Source organism: Trachemys scripta, chromosome 9 (genome assembly GCF_013100865.1).
Source record: "Trachemys scripta elegans isolate TJP31775 chromosome 9, CAS_Tse_1.0, whole genome shotgun sequence".
NCBI lineage: Eukaryota > Metazoa > Chordata > Testudines > Emydidae > Trachemys > Trachemys scripta.
Genome location: NC_048306.1, coordinates 2,760,726 through 2,786,050, shown reverse-complemented (window position 1 = coordinate 2,786,050; position 25,325 = coordinate 2,760,726). Strand labels below are relative to the sequence as shown.

At 38.7% G+C, this 25,325-nt stretch overlaps 1 protein-coding gene across 11 annotated transcripts in view; it reads left to right on the top strand.

The window, feature by feature from the left end:
• The window catches only part of KLHL13 (kelch like family member 13), a 138,831-nt gene that overhangs the window by 12,483 nt on the left and 101,023 nt on the right, over window positions 1–25,325 (top strand). For 2 of the 11 annotated variants that reach the window (XM_034780993.1, XM_034780994.1), the window contains exons 2-4: window positions 1,582–1,690; window positions 3,228–3,286; window positions 22,463–22,534. In XM_034780993.1, coding sequence (XP_034636884.1) covers window positions 3,267–3,286; window positions 22,463–22,534 — 92 coding nt within the window. In that variant the 5' untranslated portion in view covers window positions 1,582–1,690; window positions 3,228–3,266. Of the gene's footprint in view, window positions 1–1,581; window positions 1,691–3,063; window positions 3,096–3,227; window positions 3,287–8,648; window positions 8,766–22,456; window positions 22,535–25,325 lie in introns of those variants that run through there. The other 9 variants (XM_034781003.1, XM_034780991.1, XM_034780995.1 and 6 more) reach the window with 8 other exon arrangements.

Sequence of the window (25,325 nt, the reverse complement as noted above, 5' to 3'; positions counted from 1 at the left end):
AACCAGCTCATTTTTTTTTAATCAATACAGCATTTGTCATATATTGTGGGATTTTGTAGTTTTGGGCATCTATTAAAGTGTTCTTAAATAATTTCCAATTATCACTTGCATTTTTCTGATTAAATTCTTCCTCCCAGCTGATTTGGCTCATAATTGTTTTCAGCTTTGTGAAATTGGCTCTTTTCCATGTGTGCATGTATATATCACTGGTCTGGACTGTATTCTGTTTGCATATTATAAATATGATCAAGTCATGATCACTTGTATGTAAGTGACGATTAATTTTTAGTTCTGTGATTAGTTCCTTTCTATCTGTGGAAACAAGGTCCAATATAGAATTCCCCCATGTTGGATGCAGTACTTCTTGAGTTACGAAATTGTCATCTATAATATTTAGAAATTCTAAGGCTGTTTTAGTATTAGCAGCATGAGACCTCCAGCATGCGTCACTCAATTTTAAGTCCTGTATAATCATGCTGCTTTTTTTGCCTACACATCATAGGCCTGGTCTACATTAGGGGGCGGGGGGATCGTGAATAACATAGCTGAAGTTGACATACTTAGACCTACTCACCATGGTGTCTTCACTGTGGTGAGTTGACTGCTGCCGCTCCCCCGTCGACTCTGCCTGCACCTCTCGCAGCGGTGGAGTACGGGAGAGCGTTCGGGGGTCAATTTATTGCGTCTAGACTAGATGCAATAAATCGACCCCCGCTGGATCGATCACTGCCTGCCGTTTCGGCGGGTAGTATAGACATACCCAGAGATGAGTAAGGAGCCAGTCATACTGTTTCCTAGTGTGATTTATTTGGTGTCTGCTACAGACAATCAACACCCCATGTTTTACTTTATCTGTTAAGAGATTGATCCATAAACATTCAAGATGAAGCATTCTTCCGAGTTTTCAGTTACTTGGAAACAGGTAACGCCAGAGGGCCACTCCCTTACCTTTTTTGCCCATTCAGTCCTTCCCAAATAGGTTATAACCATTGGTTTTTAGTAGGGCCCTGCTTGGACACAAAATTTGTATCTGAATCTGATCCGCAAACATGGTCCGCAGATTTGCAGGGCTCTAATTTTTAGCATTCCAGTCATAGGAATCTCCATTTGTACCTTGATCCAAAACTAAGCCAACCTCTGTTTCTCTCCATAATGCCTTGTCAGGCAGTGACTCTTGGGAAGGTTTAGGAGGGCTCACTACCTCGTTCAACCACGGATTACAAAGTTGAGTCTAGGGTTTTTGCCCTGCCAGATATATTTGGAAACAGCTCTGTGTAGGCCCCTAAATGCTACTGGAACAGCTAGGGGAATGTATTAGAATGAATAAAGCCATCAAGCAACAAACTCCATTCTAATTAGATTAACTTTTCTTGTCCATTATACAGACAGGACTTCACATCCAGGTTTGTTTTATGATTGTAATTTGGAGAACGGCATTTTGTTGAGTGTCTTGCTTTTGGAGAGTGAATTAATGATTTTGTTTTAGTGGTGAAGATTGATAGAATGTGATCTCTAGCAGCAACATTTGCTGTTCTGTTTTTTTTTAAAATGTATTTAGTGGACTTCTTCTCTTTGACACAGGAAAACCTCAAGGTCAGTTGAACCAGTAGCATGTCCTGAGGTGCAGCAGCAACAGAAGAAGCAGAGAACAACTTTGTTCTTCTAGCAGTGGCAACAGAAGTGACAACAGGCAAGTTAGAGGTTGTTAAAGGATTTCTTTTATGTGGTGCCATTTTTGGTAATGCCATGTTCTAGGTGTTGCTTAGAACACAATGAATTAATAAGTAATGCTTTCACTTTATTCATGTGAATCACTTGTAATGTATGTGTCTGATTTGACAGTTCCCATTTAAGTAAGATTCTAGATTAGCGTTTATCATGACTCCTACTCCTGAACAGAAAGGCACCCCTTAAAGTTGAAGTTTTTTTTTCAATTGGTATAGGCCCTTGTTTGCATGGAAGTATTGGTATAGAGAGCTTTATTTGTTAACTGAGGCTGAGTGCCTGAGGGATTTGCAGAAATTGCTAATTTTTTTTTGTAGGACTGATCCATGAGCTTTGTGGTGTATTTAAACAAATGTGCCATTTTATAAACTTTTTATGTGAAATTATTTTTCACTTCATGCACATGAATAATACAACTCATTTAACACCTATAAATGCAAATGAGAGAACAACCTGTTCAAAAGGTGTTTTAGGACTATACAGCTCAGTGTACCATCTTCCATAAAAGTAACCGATATAAAGTCCATATAGTAGCAAATTTTTGTTGCAGTTTCTTTCTTTATAATACAAAATAGGAAAGTAAATAAGTTCAGAACTAAAAATAAGAGTAGTTCAATGGTATTACATGCTTTGCAGTGTATGAGTTACAATTCTGTGTTAGTTGCAAATGAAAGTAGTGTGCTTTGGTAAGTAAAATTGCATCAGTTTGCCCTTTAGTAAAATCTGTACATTTAAATTGAGTTATGATTGAACACTAGAATCAATCTCTCTCATTATTGTAAAGGTATTTTAAGATTAAACCTTTGAGAATGAAGAATGGGGGGGTTGATACTGTAAATGATTGTGATACGTTTAAAAAATATGGCTCATAAAAATTGAGGCGTTTTCTTCTTTTAATGTGCATATTTTATATCAGACTGGTAATTTAGGCTGGTTCTTCCCTTCACACCTAAGATAGTCACAGCTTCCATTTTAGTAAATTGTTCATGGGATAGATAGGCAGGGTCAGGCACAGCTAGGTTAAACCATGAGATTAATTTGAAAAATCTAGGGCCTGTAGTTTCCCTGCTCACTTGATTAGTTTTCATAATTCATCCTCCTTCCCACAGCAGCAGCAGTAGTCAGAGGTGTTGGAACTAGGGGTGCTGGGGGTGCAACAGCACTCTCTGGCTTGAAGTGGTTTCTATCATGTACAGGGTTTACTGTTTGGTTTAGTGGCTCTCAGCACCCCCCCTATACAAATTGTTCCAGAACCCCAGCCATAGTAATGTAATATTTGCCAACAGAAAAGCATTTTTTGGTTTCTCTTTCATTCTTTTATCCCTAAGTGTCAGTGGGAACAGTTGGTGGAACAAGGAAGGAAAGAATCAGTTAAGTATGAATGATTTGGGCAGAGCTTGCCCTGCTTTGCTAAAATCTTTGGGATCTGGGAATCTACGCTCTATTTCTTGCTGTCAGTCTGTGACTTTCTGCTCCACTTTTTTTTGTATGTTCAACTGCAGGTTTATGAACAGCACAGAAGATAATTTTGCTTTTCAGGGATGATGTGGAGGGACACTTTGTGAGTAACTGTGTTTAAAAACAAAACTTTACTGTGTAGGAACAGAAATGAAATTGAATTTCTTTTCCTTATTCCATGTTGCATTAAATCTGCTTTCCATTTATGACAATTGATCATTCTTCAAGTCCTCATTAAGCTCAGAAAAAACATGAGTTTGAGGTGCAACTCTTGAAAAACAATTTAAGGTGAAGTTTGGATGGCGTCTTAAAGTTGTAGAACTAAAAAATAGATTATCTGTACTGTTTGATAAACAGCCATTGATGGCAGTAACCTTTCTATGGTGACTGATCCACTGATGAACTTTAGTGTTAACCATGCAACATAATTTGCTCTATAGATATGAATGATATATAACCTGTGAAGCTTGTTCTGTGGCGATCTTTGGCAGGATTAACAAGATACTTTAAAGAGTCCCTTCAAATAATCTTCAGTGGCAGTGCTCCATGGTAGAAGAGTTGAATTAGCCACCTAAGGGTGAGATTTCTTCACTACTGCTAATAGGTCCATGTCAATTTATGAATTAAATCTCTCTCTAATTCTGATTGAGGACTCTGACTTGTACCACACAAAGCTGGTATAGTAAAATTCGATAATACCATTCATTCTGAAAACCAGCTTTTCACCCACGCCCTGAAATGCAGCAGCAGTATGACAGGACACAGACACTACCCCACAATTCTTCACAGGAAGTGAAGAAAAACTACCATAGTCTTTTCGCCTCTAAGGCAAAAGGAACGATCTATAAATTTAGTTCTAGTGCTTGGGTCACTTTTCTGAAACATTTACTCTTGTGAAAATGTATGTCCTCTTTAATGACCTCAAGTGTTCAAAGCCTTGGTCTGGTGCCTTATTTGACACAGTAACTCTGTCAGTATGCTACTTCCTAGTGCCACAGTGGAATACTGAGTCATCAAGCAGCTCTTTCCTTCGAACCAGCAATTTCTTAGCAGTAATATTACTGTAGCCTAGAGTAACAACTCAAAACTATCTTGTCGCATTACTCTAGGACTTTGTAGTAGAAGAGTCCCCCAACAGCAATACTATCATTTTGCTTAATTTTACTTTCATATAGTATAAACATGCTGTGTTCCTTAGGGTGGCTTCTGAATATTCCCACTTGGGACATGAGTTAATTTCTTTCTTTCTCTCTCACCCCATCCCCCACCGTGGGGTGGGAAAATGCAGTTGAGTTCTGGGAACATTCTAGAAAAGCAGTGCCTGTTGAGACAGCTTGAGTGCCCCTTCATGGCATTAAGCATCTGGAGCTGAAGTATTGTGAGGCCTTGTTAACCCCTATCACCTCCGTTCCCTCCTTTCTCACTGACTAAGTGCAGTGATAAGAACTTGAACTTCACACTCCAGAATTTTACTTTTATAAAAAATTCTCTTGTTAGCTTGTTATAATTATTCTAAACTTGTATAGCGATTACTTAACCAGTTTTTAATTCGTTTGGATCCCATTTCATGTGATTTTGAATTCCCATGCTGGTTCTGCCTTTTCTTCTAGAATCCAGTCTTAAGATAAAAACAGACTTAAGCAGTATATTTTGTGCCTCTCCATCTCGGAGCTACATGCACAATTTCATGGATAACATTGTTCTGCTCGCTGTTCTGGAACTAATAGAAAAAACAGATTTCATTCCTAGTAGTGTTAAATTAGATTAACGCTAGACTTCCTAATTTGGGGATTGATTTCAGCCAATGTAAACAATGGGTGTTATTCCCTTTTGCTTTTAGTCAAGAAAGAATCAAGAAAGTATTGGCTTCCAGTCATCTTCCTGTTGGCTCCTTTCAGGTTCTGCTTGCCATTTCAGGAAGGCTGACTGACAGTTTTTCTATGTTCCAGTGCCCTAGTTGGTACCTGGATTCCTTATGAATCAGGAGAAGGAAGTGCTGCTTTTGTTGATCCAGGAGACTTCAGCATCAGTCAATTGGGTTGATTTGATTTACATGGTGTTCTTGGGCCCATTCTTCCTGGCCAAGGCCCATGTGGACTTGCCATAGTTGGCAGACTGTAGAATGTAGTAGGGGCCAGCAACTAGGTGACTGCACCTCACTTCTCTGCCCAGCATCAGTTCAGAAAGACCAGGAGCTGCATCCTGATCAGTGGAGCCATCAGCGTGGATAGCAAGGAGGAGATTCCATCGATGGCTTTCATATTGAAATAGAGATAAAGGAGCTGTGCTACCATTATGCTTCTCCTTTTCAGTGAGGGCGCTCTTATACTCCGGAGTTTAGCCTACCGGAACAAGGCTGCTGCAGCTTCATGACCTCTTCCTAGCAGAGAGCTTTTTTGACATCCTTCCTGTTCTTCCCCCAGCAGAGGAACAACCTCTAAAGCGACCTCCCTTTCCACCACTTCTGTAGCATCCTTCTGTCTCTTCGGGGCCTGCCTTTGGTTCCCCTGCAGTCAAGATGGTGCTTTTCAACATAGGAGGGTACCCACTGGTGGCTTATCTGGTTTCTCACATCTCTGAGGTTCAAAACATTACTCCAGTAGAGGTCAGGTCTCTGGTTCAAGGTGGTGAGCTATCTGTTTATGCAGTGGAGTCTCTAGAACTTGTCCTCCCCGTCTTTCCTCCAAAATAATGAATTTGGGATACTCCATCTTTTAGATGACTCAGCTTAGCTGGGAAGTTAGGGGCAGTCAGACTCATACTTTGTCTAGAGTAATCACTCAGTGGATGATGACTGTTCACAAAGAATCATTTATGCTAAGCTTCCACAATTGGTCTGCAGGAATCTATCAAAGTTAAACTGCTGATTGCCAGAGGACATGGCCAAGCACACGTTTTGGTTTGTTCTGTCCTGACTCACCAGGTTCTGTGCTCAACTATGGAGAGGGACATGTTTTCAAAATTCAAGCTCCTGCCTCTGCTCTTCAAAGATTTGAGGCTATTTAGATGTGTCCCAGACTCTGCTCTCAGGATGTTTTAAAGAAGTGGTGTAGCCATGTTGATCCCAGGATATTCGACACAGTGGGTGAGAGATCTTTTATTGGACCAGCTTCTATCGGTGAGAGAGAAGCTTTCGCACTTACACAGAGCTCTTCTTTACAGGTCTAGGAAATGTACTCAAATGTCACAGCTAATACAAGGTGGAACAGATTGTTTATCATAAGTAAAGACACATTGTCAGAGACATTCAATTCAAAGTGAAGTGGCCAGTTAACACCAAGATAACTCTCACTACCTAGTAGCCCATGTATGCAAGAACAAATCTACTTCCTCCTCCTTCCCAGAGAAACAAGCATAACTTCTGATGAAGTGGGTTCTAGCCCACGAAAGCTTATGCCCAAATAAATTGGTTAGTCTCTAAGGTGCCACAAGGACTCCTCGTTCTCTCTAGCAGTCTCTGGTCAGTCCAGACTGTAAATTTCTGGGCTCAATGAAGGTTGTACAACCTGCACTACTTTGTTCACTTGCAAGAGGGGAGTGTCAGTTTATATGACATGGAAAAATAAATGGCTAAGAGAACATAGTTCTAGTCCAGTATTTTCTAATTTGAATTTCTGAAAACAGTTAAGTGTAGTAAAATTTGAATTTGATTTAAATTGCTTCATGAAAAGTAGAGTGAGTTAACAAGTGTCACATCAGCCTGGACACTTTGGAATTACTATGTGTTGAGATTGGATTAAAGTATTCTCTAACTATCAGGGGAATCTAATTTTATTTAACTACATATAGTTTATAAAACTATTTGTTTTAATTAAAAGACCACAAATAAATGTATTGATGAAAAAGAACAGCTATGAATCAGCATAACTTATAAATATTGGCTTCATTTAACTATAGTAATTTTCAAAGCAGGGCTAACTATGAAAAATAATCTTGGCATAGGAACATTTGGGCTAGTTATTTGATGCTAGCATTTGATGCACACAGATGGTAAATGGTTACTATTAAAGTCTTTTAAATAAAGTAAATAGATTTCTGCTTTCAGTAACATATGGTTATGTCAGGTATGCTCTGATTCTTAAAATGAGATATATAGCAGATAAGGATTACAGATATTGACACCCACCATTAAGAGTCTGTCTGGATTTCATACAGTAAGACTATTCTGTTTCAGACAGCATAAACAGGTGCAATAATAGGTAATATCTTTGTGGCATTTCTTGCAAATTGTTATGGATCAAGATGTATGAGGATAAAATAAAAGTGGGGCAACTGTAGGTCAGGCTGATTAGTCCTGGGAGGTGGGAGCCAGCATATCTGAGTTTTTCCCAATTCTGCTACTGACTTACCAGGTAACCTTGAGTTTAACTTCTGTTGTAGTATCTTTGTAAAATAGTGGTGCTGCTTATGCAGTTTTACAATGTACTTGATCTATAAAAGTGAATGTTATCTAAGTGTGAGTATTACCACTATTTTATTTTGAGAAAATAAAGTTTTTGGTAATATCTAAATTGCAGAAAGCTGGAGACCTCAAAATATTTAGCAAGCAAGCTTCAAAGACTTACTGAATGTCTGAAGAAATAAAAATGGATTTATAAATGAATATATTCACACTGCAATGTGTACTTGCTGAATTTGGAATCAATTTTTTTTTTAAATATAGTTTAAAAAATAGAAATCTGGTGGTGGTGATAAATGTGTCCTCCTTCAGCAGTATTATTTAGTTCTTAAATTCACAGCGTTTTTTAATGCTAGATCACGAGTGAACTAGATAGATGGTGTTGAACCTAAAGTTGTGCAAAGAAGACATCTGACATTAAAAATGCATGAAACTGCATTCTGTTCTAATGGCTCTGGTTCACCCATTGAGCTTGACATCTGAATTAGGGTTCCTCATTCTCCTTAATATCTGCCCATGTCTAATTAGGAGACTTATTTGTGTAATATGATTTGAAGCTTTATTTCAGCTGTGGCTAACAGTAATCAGTAGATTAAGGGAGTTTGACAGGTTGGACAGTAAAACTCAAAAGCTTGTGTTTCTCACAACAGACGTTGGTCCAATAAAAGATATTGCCTCATACGCCTTGTCTCTCTAATGTCTCTCTAATTATGCCATGCATAACATAAGCTGTTCAATTTGATGACTGGAATAATCGGGTCTTCTGGCTGTTCCTAATATTAGTAACTACCTAAAGATGTATTCTCTTAAAATAACTTACAGCACCTGGCTCATTGATATTGGTTTGTCTGACACTCTGCGGAATAAGATAACCCAACTCTCAGTTCCCTTGAATTAGCAGAGATAATGTGTTTGTTTTTTTTCTTTTCTTTTAGCTTTTTACCATTTCTGTGGTTTTGCTGCAGTGTATTTTTTCCAAAAGGGACTATTCAGTTAATCTTGCCTTTGTCAGTGGGATCCATTTTAGTGTGGTCTCTGCCTAATATACCTCTAATTATTTCATCAGATGAAACTACATTCATACCCGTATAGCTGTTGACTTGCTCTAGCTCTTTGACTGGTCTAAGCCTATAGTGGGTGAAAAGCAAAGACTCTCTGCAGAACATTTAAGGTGTATGTGTATGTAAGTACCTCATATTCTATAGCATATTTCCCATTAAATTTTTTAAAAATATTTATTTCAAATTTATTAGCAGCAGGGCCAACAAAAAAAATCTGTGGAAAATATTGAGTTTAAGATTTTCATACATCTTGCCACATAAACTTGCTCTACTTTACAAATCAAAAATGTGTAATGTTGCTGATCAAAGACTTCATTAATAAGTCATAAGGACCATACTTAAATTTATAAATACACACACATGCTCTCAGGGAGATTACATCAAATGAAGACAGACAACTAAATATTGACAAATGTTATAAGTACTTGCATACAAATACAAAAAGTTTAAATGCTAAGATGGGTGAACTTGAGTGCCTAGTATTAAATGAGAATATTGATCTAATAGGCACCATAGAAACTTGGTGGAATTATGATAATCAGTGAGACATGATAATACCAGGGTACAAAAGGAATAGCTCAGTGGTTTCAGCATTAGCCTGCTAAACCCAGGGTTGTGAGTTCAATCCTTGAGGGGGCCATTTAGGGATTTGGGGCAAAAATCTGTCTGGGGATTGGTCCTGCTTTGAGCAGGGGGTTGGACTAGATGACCTCCTGAGGTCCCATTCAACCCTGATATTCTATGATTCTATGACAGAGTAGGTTACACTGATTGGGAAGTGCCACTATATGTGACAGAGCATAGAGGCAAATACAGTAAAAATCTTAACTGAATAAAGCAGTACCATAGAGACTCTGTGGATGGAAATTTCATGCTTGAATAATAAGAGTATAGGAGTAGGACTATAGTACTGACCACCTGACCAGGATGGCGGTAGTGATTGTGAAATGCTCAGGGAGAATAGAGAGGATACAAAACCAGAAAACCAATAACAGGGTATTTCAATTATCTCCATTTTGACTGGGTACATGTCACATCAGGATGGGATGCAGAAATAAATTTTTTAGGCACCATTAATGACCGCTTCTTAGAAAAGCTAGTCCTGGAACCCACAAGGTGAGAGGCACTTCTTAATTTGGGGGGAGAGGGGAAATGCCAAAGAAACCCCCAAAGTAGCATTTACATTAAAAAGGGGAACTATACAATGAGGAAGCTAGTTCAACAAAAATTAAAATGAACAGTCACAGGAGTGAAGTGCCTGCAAGCTGCATGGAAACTTTTTTAAAAAACATCATTAGAAGCTCAAACAATATGAATCTCTTCTTCCCCTCCCCCCCCCCCCCCCCCCCAAATATGCCACCATGGCTAAACTGAGCAAAATAAGCTATTAGAGTCAAAAAGGCATCCTTTTAAAAATTGGAAGACAAATACTTGTGAGGAAAATAGAAAGGAGCATAAACTCTGGCAAGTCAGGTATAATTAGGAAGGCCAAAAAGAACTGAAGAGCAACTAGTTTCTGTGTCTTTTGCTAACAGCAAATTTCAAGTACAGCAGAAGCAGAAAGTCTGCCAAAGAATCAGTGGGGCCACTGGAAGATCAAGGTGCTAAAGGAGCACTCAGAGAAGACAAGGCTGTTACGGAGAAGCTAAATGTATTTTTTTACATCTGCCTTCACTGCAGAGGATGGGAGGGAGATTCCTGAGCCATTATTTTTAGGTGAGAAATTTGAGGAACTCTGAGATTGAGATGTCAGAGGAGTCTTTGTAACAAATTGATGTGTTATACCGTAGTGAGTCCCCAGGACCAGATGGTATTTACTCAAGAGTTTTGAAGAAATTCGTATGAAATTGCAGAACTACTAACTGTGGTATGAAACCTATTCCTTAAATCAGCCTCTGCACTAGATAATGGCGGATAGCCCCTGTAATGCAGAGTTTAAAAAAAAAAAAAGAGCAAGCACAGCAGAGATGATCCTGGCAATTACATGACCATTAGTCTAACTTCAGTACTAGGTAAATTAGTTAAAACTATAGTAAAAAAAACCAGAATGATCAGACACAGAGATGAACATGATATGTTGGGGAAGAGTTGACAAGGCTTTTGTAAAGGGAAAGCATGCTTCATCAATATCAGAATTCTTTGAGGGGCTCAACAAACGTGAGCCAAGGTGATCCAATGGATATTAGTGTACTTGAACTTTCAGAAAGCCTTTGACAGGCTTTTATCCCAAAAAGCTCTTTAGCAGTCACAGGATAAGGGAGCAGGTCCTTCCATGGATCAGTAACTGCTTAAAAGACAGGAAACAAAGGGTAGGAATAAATGGTCTGTTTTCAGAATGGAGAGAGGTATAGTGAGGCCCCCAAGAATGTGTATGGGGACTAGTGCTGTTCAAGGTATTCTTAAATGATCTGGAAAAAGGGATAAACAGTGAAGTGGCAAAGTTTGCAGATATACAGAATTACTCAAGATAGTTAAGTCCAAGGCTGACTGCAAAGAGTTACAAAAGGATCTCTCAAAACTGGGTGACTGGACACCAAAATGGCAGATGAAATTCAATGTGGATAAATGCAAAGTAATGCACATTGGAAAACATAATCCCAACTATACATATAAAATGATGGGGTCTAAATTAGCTGTTGCCACTCAAGAATGAGATCTTGGAGTCATTGTGGATAGTTTTTTAAAACCATCTACTCACTGGGCAGTGGCAGTCAATAAAGCTAAGAATGTTAAGAACCATTAGGAAAGGGACTGGTAACAAGACAAACTATCAGGCCCCCATATAAATCATAGTATACCCCCACCTTGAAAGTGGGTGCATTTCTGGTCACCCCGTCTCAAAAAAAGATATATTGGAAATGGAAAAAGTACAGAGAATGACAACAATTACTAAGGGTATGGAACAGCTTTCATGTGAGGAGTGTTTAAAAAGATTGGGACTGTTCAGCTTAGAAGAGAGATGATTAAGGGGGATATGATAGAGCTCTATAAAATCATGAATGATGGGGAGAAAGTGAATGGGGAAGTGTTATGTAAAGGGGTACAAGAACCGGGGTCGCTCAATGAAATGAATAGGCAGCAGATTTAAAACAAACTAAAGGAAGTACTTCTTCACACAACACACAGTGAACTTGTTGCCAGGGGATGCTGTGAAGGCCAGACATATCTAATTCTTTTTTTAAACTGTTATAAGTTCATGGAGAGTAGGTCGATCAATGGCTATTAGCCAAGATGGTCAGGGACGGAACACCGTTCTTGGAGTCCCAAAACCTCCAATTGCCAAAAGCTGGGACTGGATGGGTCATGGGGTGATTGCCCTGTTCTGTTCATTCCCTCCAAAGTATCTGGCTCTGGCCACTGTCAACAGACAGGCTCTGGGGCTAGATGGACCATTGGTCTGACTCAGAATGGCTGTTCTCATGTTCTTACACCCCCACACCCAACTGAAAACTTCATCAGACAGTAAAGACTCTCTGCCTTTTATTACTGCATGGTCCAAGAAGTAGGAGTCCAGGGTTTGGCCCTGCCAGGCAACATATGCAGTAGCTTATAGCAGTAGATATTTCAGTACTTTCCCCTATTCTTATAGAAGGGTAGGTGCCAGATTACAAATTTGAAAATAGCCAAGAATGAAAAGGAGAGGTAAAATCCTATAGAAAAACACCTGTCAGGGATGGTTTAGCTCAGTGGTTGTGAAACTTTTTCTGCCAAGGACCCCTTTGGCACCTGATTAAATTTCTCAAGCCCCCTTTCATTTAATATTCATAAATTTCATGTTTTTCTTCTATTAGTTAGGTTACTTTACTATTTAAAAAAATAGTTAAAATAAGACTCACAAAGGAACCAAAAGAAAAATGTAGTGCAAAATCTTGTCCTGCCAACGGTAAAAGTTACAGATTACCATTCTGGTGTGCCCTACTGCAGTACTCCAAACCCCCGCATAACCCTGTGAAAACATCCGCTCAGTGTGGAGCAGTAGTCAAAAAAGCTAACAGTGTTTGGAATCATTAGGAAAGGGGTAGATAATAGAGTAAATATCATAATGCCACTGTATAGGGTGCAGCCACACCTTGAATTCTGTGTGCAGTTCTGGTCAGCCCATCCCCCCACCGCCCAAATATATAAGAAATGGAAAAGGTACAGAGAAGGGCAACAAAATTGATTACAGGTATGAAACGGCTTCTGTATGAGGAGAGATTAAAAGGACTGGGAGGGTTCATCTTAGAAAATAGATGACTAAGGGAGGATGTGATAGAGGTCTTATAAAACCATGAATAGGGAAGTGTTATTTATCCCTTCACGTGACGCAACAACCAGGAGTCTCAAAGAAATTAATAGACAGCAGGTATTAAATACACATGAGGAAGTGCTTCTTCACACAATACACAGCCACCCTGTGGAACTCATTGCCAGGGGATGTTTTCAAGGCCAAAATATAATGGGATTCAAAAAAGAACTAGATAAGTTCATCAAGGATAGGTCCATCAATGGATATTAGCCAAGATGGTCAGGGATGCAACCCTGTTCTCTGGGTGTACCTAGCCTCAGACTCCCAGAAGGTGGGACTGGATGACAAGGGATGAATAATTGTCCTGTTCTGTTTGTTCCTTCTGAAACATCTGGCACTGTCCACTGTTGGAAGACAGGATACTGGGCTAGACAGACCATTGATCTGACCCAGTATGGCTGTTCTTATGTTCATGGTGGACTCCTGGGGGTCTGAGTATCTCACTTTGGAAACCACTAGTTTAGGTATACTTAATCTTGCTCCAGCAGAGGGCGGAAGCCTAAATAACATCTAAGGTCTCTTCCAGCTCCACATTTGTATGATTTTATGACAACTCAAAGTTTTGTGGCCCAAACAAGGATGACAAAAAAAAATTGGGAGGCAAAGAAGCTAGGAAAAGGTAAGTTTGTCAGGGATTAATACAGAGTTATGGGGAAATATAAATTTGACTCTAAACCCTTAGAAACAAGGCCCATATATGTCTCCCAACGTGTTTTTAGAGGGCCTAGTGCAGCAATCCCCACTTTTGATTTGGGCCTCTTGGCAATATTGCTCATAAGGCAAAGCATTACTTAATAAAACCCTTCTTCCGCCCATCCCTTACATCTGCATAAAGTGAATCCTTCTGTGTTTTTTGTTTGCCTTGGATTAGGAGGTTAGTAAAATAATGGTCCCAAAAATACTGTCAAGAAAATCTCTCAGTTTAAATGGGGATGTTTCGTGATTGCTAGTTTTCTGCACTGCCAGTTGAAAACATTAGTATATTCGGAAAGCAGTCTCTAGTAAAATTGAGTTTAAATTTCATTTAGTACGTAACAAGAGAGCCACTCCGGACACTACAGTGCTAATAAGCGATAGTCACCTAAACACTACCCTGTACCGGAAACCTACTGACCGCTATACTTACCTACATGCCTCCAGCTTTCATCCAGACATTACACGATCCATTGTCTACAGCCAAGCTCTAAGATACAACCGCATTTGCTCCAATCCCTCAGACAGAGACAAACACCTACAAGATCACTAACAAGCATTCTTAAAACTACAGTACCCCCGTACTGAAGTGAAGAAACAGATTGCCAGAGCCAGAAGAATACCCAGAAGTCACCTACTCCAGGACAGGCCCAACAAAGAAAGTAACAGAATGCCACTAGCTGTCAGCTTCAGCCCCCAACTAAAATCTCTCCAGCGCATCATCAAGGATCTACAACCTATCCTGAAGGACAATCCCTCACTCTCCCAGATCTTGGGAGACAGCCCAGTCTTTGCTAACAGACAGCCCCCCCCAACCTGAAGCAAATACTCACCAGCAACTACACACCACACAACAAAAACACTAACCCAGGAACCTATCCTTGCAACAAAGCCCGTTGCCAACTCTGTCCACATATCTATTCAAGGGACACCATCATAGGATCTAATCACATCAGCCACCATCAGAGGCTCATTCACTTGCACATCTACCAATGTGATATATGCCATCATGTGCCAGCAATGCCCCTCTGCCATGTACATTGGCCAAACTGGACAGTCTCTACCAAAAGAATAAATGGACACAAATCAGATGTCAAGAATTATAACGTTCAAAAACCAGTCGGAGAACACTTCAACCTCCCTGGTCACTCAGTAACAGACCTAAAAGTCGCAATTCTTCAACAAAAAAACTTCAAAAACAGACTCCAACAAGAAACTGCAGAATTGGAATTTGCAAACTGGACACCATTAAATTAGGCTTGAATAAAGACTGGGAGTGGATGGGTTGTTACACAAAGTAAATATTATTTCCCCATGCTAATTTCCCCCTCCTGTTACTCGCACCTTCTTTTCAACTGTTTGAAATAGGCCATCCTGATTATCACTACAAAAGTTTTTATTCCTCCTGCTGATAATAGCCCATCTTAATTGATTAGTCTTGTTAGTGTTGGCATGGCAACACCCATTTTTTCATGTCCTCTGTGTGTGTGTGTGTGTGTGTGTGTGTGTGTATATATATATATATCTTCCTACTGTATTTTCCACTCCATGCATCTGATGAAGTGGGTTTTAGCCCATGAAAGCTTATGCCAAATAAATTTGTCAGTCTCTAAGGTGCCACAAGTACTCCTTGTTCTTTTTGCAAGCAGAGGTATTTTTAAAAAGTAGATAAAATCAGGATCAGAGTATTTCCCACTGGCCCTGGTTATATGCCTGAATCTTATTGATTTATTTGAGTGAAATAGCACAGTCTGAAACACAAGTTCCATTGTACTTTTTGTATGGAGTCTATCTACAGCTCAGTACTTAGTTGCTGTGTGAATAAGCAGGCAGTTTTTATTTTAAACTTCTATTTTGCATAAATCTTCCTTTAAAATTTGTCCAGAGGAGCAGAATTACTTGGTTTGTCTGATGTTTCTTGTTGCCAGACTGTGGCTGTTGGAGAGTTCAAGTTATGCAGTCTGATTCTCAGACATGGATTGACTTGAAAGCCAAGATCCTTTAGGGTACAGACGCCTACGTACTTAGACAATGAAATAATCCAATTTTTAGCTCGGCAGCCCAGGAGCGTGTTGTGTTAGACCAAATGCAAATACTGCATAGCAGCTGGATTTGTCAAGAGCAATTTCAAGCTTTTAGTATTCCATGGCAGTACAAAGTGTATATTGTTTTTTATTTACTAAACAGCTTTTGAGGCTTATTTTGTTATATGTAAGATGTCTTATTTTGTTAAATACAAGACTGCTACATCTACCATGAAATAAAGATTTTTGGATTATGGAATGTTCATGATACTGTACTGGATGATTTCAAGGCATATAATGAGAGGAGGGGCAGGCAACAAGGGTTACAAAGGTCTGTTATTCACATTGCTATCTTTTGTTTTCAGTGTTAACTCTTGTCCTTGGTATTAATAATTCAACTTTGAACTACTTAATGAATTGGATGCTTAAATTTGCTTTTAAAAAAAAGTCTTGCTGTAAAAGCTAGCTTTTAGTGTAATGGTTTATGCATAACTTTATTTAAAATTATATGTACCATCTTAAAAAAAAAAAAAGGTTTTGTATAACATAGTTCAGTTCAATGGACTATTCTAGTAGAGTAAAACCAAATTTTAGGTGTTTATTTCCTGAAATATCACTTGTGATCAATAGAATATCTGTTCAGATTTCCTCAACATAGAATGCTTTATTGACTATACATATGTTAAATGCTGAACCTGAATGCACGTTAGTGTGAACTGTGAAGTCTGCTGATGATGTGAATGCCAGACACTTCCTTAAATTATAGACCTTGGCTTATCGCAGCACAGAGGGAAGCACTCTTCAGTGTTTTGAATCTTGAGTAGAGAAATCCTGAGAAAATGGTTTCTAAAAATTGTATATTTTAATTTCAAACACTCCTCTTACTGAAGGAAAAAGTGGTAGTGAAAAACCTTCAAAGATTATAGCTGCTGGTAAAATGGTTCTGAAAATGTTTTTCTCATGTCTCCATAGTAGTCACTGATAAGTGACCTGACATAGTAAATATCATAATACAATGTAGGATTTACATTTGACTTCAGAACATAATACCCTCTGTAAGAGAGATCTTTATATACTACTATCATGCTGGCCGAGTGCTCAGCCATTAACTTGCATCTCGTGTCATGTTTTCAATTATTTGTACAGGGTTTTGGAAATATAAAGTGCTGCATTAATAGTTACCACTTACCCGTGTTTGTGATGCTTGCCTGTAGTATGTTAACCTGGCTGTCCTGGTTAACGAGAGGTTAAAAACAGTCTTTTTTGTAAAAGTACTTTGGCTTTACTCAATTTCTAATTTTTAAATCACTGTTACTAATTAAATGACCATTGTAATTAAATAAGAAAGGCTTTGAGTTCATCTGCTTTTTTAAAGACAGGGTATAGCAGCTTGAAAAATCTACTAGCTCTGGGCAAGTGGGAATCTTGAATCTTCAAGCTCTGCAGAATCAAAGCTTTCATTTAAAAAAAAAATCTAGCCCTTAAATATGAAAAGTGTACACCAATTCAGTTCGATATTCTTCAACCTGCAGAGAGCTCCATTGTTCAGGTATTACAGTAGTGTAAGGAGATTTCAGCTGGAGTTCATGATCCCACTCTCATGGGCACTGTGCAAACAAAATGAAAAGACTGTTTCTGCCTTCAAGGAGTTTACAAACCAAGTATAAGAGAGAACAGGTGGAGGTGGGGGAGGAGGTCATTATAACCACAATAAGCAGCGATAACAGCACACCAACTGCCAGTCCGTTAAGTGTCTTGTAAGCAGGCACCACAGCCTAGGTGAGTTAAGGTGAGATGTGAAGAAGAAGAATGTAGTGCATTTATGGATTTTTAAAGGGAGCTCCTCCCATATATAAGGGGTTGTATGGGCAAAAGCATGGCTTTGCTTGTTGGGCAGTTTGACTAATGGAAAATAAAGGCTGACATGCCTGGTGTGGCAGAAGAGGGCATAGATGACTCTGTACCATGTAAGAAATGGGGTAGAGCTAAGCCCTAAGGGCCTAAATACAGAATACAAATAGTTCATTCTTCATGTGGTGGAAGAGGAGGTGCCCCTGGAGGGATACACAGAATGAGGGTTATCATGCATGAGATGACAATCCAGGAAGATGTTTGCCCCCGTGTTTAAATGAATTTAAGGGCAGAGGGGCAATGTGGCATTTGTCTAGACCAGAAAGGAGTTTTCAGTAGTCAATTGAAATAGATCAAATTTAGCTGTGTAGAAGTCAAAGAAAGATGGCTTTTGGAGATGTTGTTAGGGTTAGGGTTGCCAACTTCCTAATTTCTCAAAACCAGAACCCTCCAGCCACCTCTTCCAACACTCCGCCCCTGCTTTGCCTCCCCCCACCCCCCAAGGCACTGTCCCTGCTCGCTCCTTCCTGGTAACTGCTCTCCCCTTTCCTCATCGCTCAAGAGAGGATGTGACTAAAAGTTATTTCTGATGCCAACATGGCTTATGTGAAAGTTACAGTTCTTTTTCAGTGACACATGAAGAATTTGGCATTCACCAAAACTCAAGAATACCCTAGAGTTGAGAACTAGATACAGGGTTGACATAAGTTACCTCTGATTTATCTCATGGTAGCTAAGATGCTGATCTTTGAGACTAACTGCTAACATGTAAGGATGATGGAGGAAATATTCACAGTTCAGTTTATGGTGACAGAAGGACTTTGGTGTATTGTTGGCCTCCATTTGAATGGAAGTAGCAATCTCTTGAGTGCTAGTTGAAATTTTCCTTACAGCCCTAAGGGTATGCCTGCATAGCAGTCCTGTTGTGTAGACCTATCCAAATTGGCTGTATCTAGCTTGCTGGGTACCACAACATGGGCTTCAACTCGGGATGTACAAGCCTGCCTAGAACCCTGGATAGTTATATAAGGTAGACGTCGACAGTGAATGTGATTGGCAGTGTATAGGGTACATGTAGCTATGTGTTACAGTAAAAAGCAAGCTGCGTCCACACCATGGGGTATAACTACACATGAGTGAAAGGCTCCAGCAGTGAGTAGCTGCTCTAGCGAGCCTTTCCCTGTGATGGGGAAGGACTCTGGCAGCAGGACACTACACTGCTAAAAATAGCTGTGTGGACAGGGGAGGCATTGCTTGTTCTTGTAGAGAGATGCGTAGGGTACATAACCACAGGGTTCAGGCATGTCTTTACTTGCCTAAACAGTGCCTCACCAGCTACACTGCTCTTTGTAGCTGTGCTAGGGGGACATGCTTTGTATGTACTCTGCGTGCTGCCATAGGGCTTGCAGTGTAGACGTTTCTGTAGGCAGCTAGGTTGTGCGGAAGCCCTGGATTACAGCTAGCTGGGATGTGTGTACACAAGCTACAGTCACATGACATGAGGTGCAGACCTACCCTAAGAGTCGGAGGGGGAGAAATTAATGCTCTTGTAGTAGTAATCACAGAATTGTCACATCAAGAATTCAGAATAAAGCCTGAACTAAGTCCTCCCTCCCCCGCCACCTGGGATTCTCTCACCTCTGCAGCATTTCGGTGTTGTCACAAGTTATTTCACTTTAATAAATTGAGCTAACTGGTATCGAAACCTTTCCAAAAATGGAGGGTTTTTTTGCCTGTTGCCGGTAGGGAATCTCACCACAATTAGCCTTGCATATTAGTAAACATTGATTATTGCTTTAAAGACACAGATTTTTGCCCTATTTATTAAGTATATTTATTAGGTCACTTACATTTTGAGGCATCATTTATTCAATCTAGAGAGTATAAACCATGTTTAATGTTTCACTTACAACATTTTCAACAGAATGCAAAGTGTTTCACAAGCATACATTGAAATATCAGTTTTTCTGTGAAGAATATAAGCATCCGGATTAAAATTTACAACTTGGGTGTTGGTAAAAATCAACCATTTATTTAGTTACCTAATTTTCAGAGGTTCTGAGTGTTCAAAATTGCCACTGAAGTTGCAGGGAGGTGACTTCAGGTGCTGACAACCTCTGAACATTTTTGGTGTTTTACACAATTGCCTGGTGTTGGGTACTCAAGTTTAAAACAAATTTGGCCTATAAACATTTAACATAGAAAAACTGAGAGTAAGTTGCTGAAGGCCACAGAGGCAGTTGCAGACTAAGTGAGTTGACTTCTAGTCTCCTGCTGTAATCAGTACTATTATTCCTCTGTGGTAAATTGGATAAGGGCTTACTTAAGAAGGTGGTTGCAGGAAAAGTGGCAAAACGAGGCATCTCCATCAATTCTGTGAGGCTTTTTAGCCAGCTGAATTAGTTACCTAATGGCATCACATGCATGATTAAATGTAAATTCTGCTAGTTGCAAGAGAGCTAGATACGTTTGGGAGGAGAGTGAAGAAGGGCCTTCATTCTGCTGTTTATGCATAGTTTGTAGGTTTGAATACTAAACGTTTTATTTCCTCTACCCTTAAACTATACAATATCCTGGACCATGTGAATTGGTCTAAAGAATCCAGTCAACTTTTAATTACCTGCCAGTTTACTGGCAATTCCCCTCTTCCCCCCCCCCCCCCCCCCCCCCCTCTGGTCTTCTGCTGTACAGTTGTGCATACAGTATTTCAAATTAGTATGAGGATGTGGTATATGCTGATTGGGTCATACTTTTTATTGCAATGGGAATAAAGTAATTGGGAAAATTTGTGGGTTTTTAACAAGTATATTCAATCTAGGGTATTTTTAAAAAAAAAAAAAAAGGTGAAGAAACCGAATGTTTTATTCGGCTAAAATCCATACTCTGACAAGTATCAGAGGGGTAGCCATATTAGTCTGGATCTGTAAAAAGCAACAGAGAGTCCTGTGGCATCTCATAGACTAACAGATGTATTGGAGCATAAGCTTTCATGGGTGAATACCCATTTCGCGTCTGACGAAGTGGGTATTCACCCACGAAAGTTCATGCTCCAATACATCTGTTAGTCTATAAGGTGCCACAGGATACTCTGACACTTCGTTTGGAAATAGACCTCTGCTAACAACCAAATTAAAAAATCAGTGTTCCTTTTGATATTAAATCTTTTGAAAATTATCCAGACTTTGAGAAAATCTCAGTCTTCTACAGTTTATTTGCTTATCCTGCAGAAAGCAAATAATTACGCAGTTCTCATTTATTTGTTAACTTTACATACTACTGATTGATTCTGCAAACACATGTGAGTAGTCCTGGTGAGTTCAGTGATACTCCTCACATAGTTACTCACATGCATAAGAATCTGTAAGGTCGTGGGGTAAGATTAAATTTAGCTCTTCCATTATAAACTTGCATTTCCAAAATTTAGTTAGTTTTTGTTTTTGTTTTTAAATATGCAGTGCAAGATACTAGCTGAAGAGTGATATTTCTTGGTTTGGATAAAAATGTTTGTCTGTTATTGATAGTTACCAATTTGTATTCTAAAAAAGGTATTTAAAGTCTACAAGGGGTCGGGTCTTCATTTGTATTCTTGCATTGAAACTGTTAGCTGTATCCCACCCATGATATTGTACATAATGTGCACGAGAAAGGCATTAATTGTATTCTAAATAAAAATAAAGTTAGCATTTGATGATCTGATGTTAAACTTGCCCAGTAACTTTTTTAGAAACACATTAATATTAAAGTATTGTGTTCTTGAGATCAGTATAATTTTAAATACCAAACATACATTTTTATACATAAAATCTATACTTTTTTTTTGTATCACACAGCTCAAGGAAACTCTAATAATTGAGAAAGTTAGGTAAATATTTTAATGGTACAAAAATAATTGTGGATCTGATTACCAAAACCCTGACTTCAAAGTTACAGCTCACTCTGTAGCTTAAACTGAAAACATTTTCGAAGTTCCACAACAGTAATAAAGGAGTGACATGGCTCTTTTTTTTTTTTTTTTTTTTTCCTATTTTTTCACAATTTTAACTAACGCCCTTTTGGCATCTCGAAGATTCTTTTAGGAGAGAATTCTTAAATGGATATTTAAAAACAATTTCATATATCATGACTCTGTACAAATTGCAAATGGGACATAATGTGGTTTCAATTTTTGTTTTGTTTTTTTTAAATATTAAGATGAGGGAATATATTCTTAATGACTTCCAAAAATATTTTTGCTACTTCATTGTTGACAGGGCGGAATGTGACCAAACAGGCTAACCGGTTTCTTAGCAGTCCTTTCTAGTTGCACAGACAGGATCTAAATGCAGTACCTTGTAAAAAGTTCTTTGACTTCAGGTTTGCCAGAGTGACAGTTATGCAGGCACAATAGGTGAGGATTTGAAAGTAAAATTGTGCTAAACTGGCTTAAATATCTTCTATACATTCATTGTGAACGAGATGGGGAGAACATAGTTCTAAGAAATGTTTCATTATGGGGATGACTATCTCTACTGAGGATTGGCAATTTATTTCTGTAGTGTTGTTTAGATATTTATACTTGTTTACTTGAGACACTTTAGTTCGTGAATAGTAATTTATAGTTGTTTTGCGTTGTAGAAAAATGGCTTTTTCTTCAACAAGGTACTGAAAATAGTTTCTAAAAGACAGACAATGTTAAAAATGTTAAAAAATTAAAAGGGAGGGGGCGGTATGATGGCAATAAGCAATGGTTCACTTTACTGTGCTGCAATAAATTAATTATAGAATGAACAATAGATCCATTATGTCACTCTGTTGTGCTTCTTTCCATTTAAAAGAAAAGCCACTTTTTCATAACAAAACAATAAATAGGCTTCATGAATCTTCAACAGTGTCTGCATTTTTAATTCCCTCGTGTTAAATACACTTTAGGATAGCTGCTCTTTTTTAAAATTACATGTTACATTTTATCTCATTTGGTCAACAGGGGAGTTACTAACCTTGACGGCATGGATCATTCTGTGCTCAGAGGGGAGATGTCAGCAGTGCTTCATGACAGGTATGTTTTATATAAGTAGCTAAAATCAGGCAGCGTCTTCAGTGCTTATTGTCAGGGTGGCTGCGATTTTTCTTAACCTTGAAAACCTATTCCTTTTTTCTTTCTGGAAAACCTTGAAGAAATCTGAAAAACAAAACAAAAAAACCCGCCCCCCCCCCCCCCCAAAAAAACAAAAGCAAATGTTTTGAGCAATAAAACACACAACGCATAATATGCTACTCACTTCATAAGTTTATTTGTTCCTCAGACATAGAGTATATGATTTTTCCAAAATGAAAAGCTTGCAGTTCTAGAAGTAAAATGCAAGGAATCAGTTTGAGATCCCTCCAGTTACATCCAATACATCTGTTAGTCTATAAGGTGCCACAGGATACTCTGACACTTCGTTTGGAAATAGACCTCTGCTAACAACCAAATTAAAAAATCAGTGTTCCTTTTGATATTAAATCTTTTGAAAATTATCCAAACTTTGAGAAAATCTCAGTCTTCTACAGTAGTATTTGAGATCCCTCCCCAGTCTATCTGGTTAAGTGTATCAGTCTTTTGGATCTGCTCTTGCTCTTTGTCAGGAACACAATCAGAATATGCTAAAGACACTTGATTGCTGGGCTGGTTGAGGAGGAATTCTGGTGTTTTTAAAACAAAATTCTGAATTCATCTGCCCTGTTTTCCTTGATTTTTTTTTTTTTTTCCTTCAGCTTTCTATTATTGATGCAGTTAACAGTTACCCAACCTTTCTAGAGAAACGGATTCAGGGTAGGAATCTAGACACTTCTCTTTATATACTAGAAGATGATAAACTCCAGATTGTTTTAGCAGCTGCATTTCAGCCTTTTCTTTCTGTTTTGAATTCTATCATAAACTCTGTTTGGGATCAATCATATTTTATATAATTGGAATGGTTCTAGAGTCCCTTATATAAAATCATAGCAATGTAGGACTGGAAGGGACTTCGAGAGGTCATCGAGACTATCCCCCTGCACTGAAGCTGAACCAAGTAAACCTAGACCATTCTGAAAGGTGTTTGTCCAACCTGTTCTTAATACCTCCAGTGATGGGGGAATTCTACAGCCTCCTTTGGAAGCCTGTTCCAGAACAACTATCCTTGTGATAAGAAAGTTTTCCCTAATATTTAACCTAAATCTCCCTTGGTGTAGATTAAGTACATTACTACTTCTCCTACCTTCAGTAGACATGGAGAACAATTTTATCATCCCCTTTATAACAGCTCTTAACATATTAGAAGACTTATCAGATTCTACTACCGTCGTCTTTTCTCAAGACTTAAACATACCCAGGTTTTTTTTAAACCTTTCCTTATAGATCAGGTTTTCTAAACCTTTCGTCATTTTTGTTGCTGTCCTCTGGGCTCTCTCCGGTTTGTCCACATCTTTCCTAAAGCGTGGCACCTGGAATTGGACAGTGTTCCTGCTTGAGACCTCACTAGTGCGGAGTAGAGGCTACCTCCTATATCTTACATTTGACATTCCTGTTAATACATCACAGAATATTAGCCTTTTTCACAGCTGCATCAAATTGTTGACTTATATTCAACTTGTGATCCACTATAACCCTCAGATCCTTTTCAGCAGTACTACCGCCTACTCAGTTATTCCCCATTTTGACGTTATGAATTTGAGTTTTCCTTCCTAAGTGAAGTACACTTTGCACTTGTCTTTATAGAATTTCATCTTGTTGATTTTTAGACCAATTCTCCAATTTGCCAAGGTAATTTTGAATACTAATCCTGTCCTCCAAAATGCTTGCAACACCTCTTAGCCTGGTGTCATTCACAGATTTTATAAGCAGACTCTCCGCCGTTATCCAAGTCATTAGAGAAAATATTGAATAGTAATGAACCAAGGACAGACATAGACCCTCCTGGTTTGACAGCCAACCATTGATAACTACTCCTTGAGTATGGTCTTTTAACCAGTTGTGTGCCCACCTTGCAGTAATTTTATCTAGACCACATTTGCCTAATTTGCAGGACTCTGTCAAAAACCTTACTAAAACATCTCGCGTCTACTGTTTCCCCCATCCATTAGGCCAGTAACCCTGTTGGCTATTTCTTATAACCCTATTATTCTTTAATTTGATTGTTTAATAATTTGCTCAAGTATCTTTCCACATATCTTTCCACTTTTGGCTGACTGGTCTATAATTTTCCAGGTTCTTTGTTCCCCTTTTTAAAGATAGGTACAATGTTTGCCGTTCTCCGGTCCTCGGAAACCTCATTCATCCTCCATGAGTTCTTCAAGATAATTGCTAACCTTTTTGATATTGTTTCAGCTAGTTCCTTAAAATAGATGCTGTGTTTTGATCAGCTCTCCACATTGATTACAAATGTCAATAACATTTTACTTCTTCTGTTAGTCTCAAAGGTGCCACAGGACCCTCTGTTGCTTTTTACAGATTCAGACTAACACGGCTACCCCTCTGATAAATGTCAATATACTTATTGTAGTTGGATGAGTGTAGAGAGAAATCTTCCACTGAGTGTCATTAAGAAGCTAGGACGTGAGTATACCTTTAATTAATCTTACCATGAAGCTCCTGGTAGCTGAAGAAGAAATTTCAAACTTAAGTGTTACTAATTCATCAGCACATTATAAATAGGGTGCAAAATACTCTTACGTCAATGTTCAATTAGCAGGGTATGAAACATACATGTAAGAAAGGACATGAATAGATTGTTCAGATTGTAATAGTGGCTTAATTCCTTTCCAGTATTACTTGGAAATAATCAAATAGATGTTGGTAAGTGACACTTTGTCTTGCTCTGTTCTGT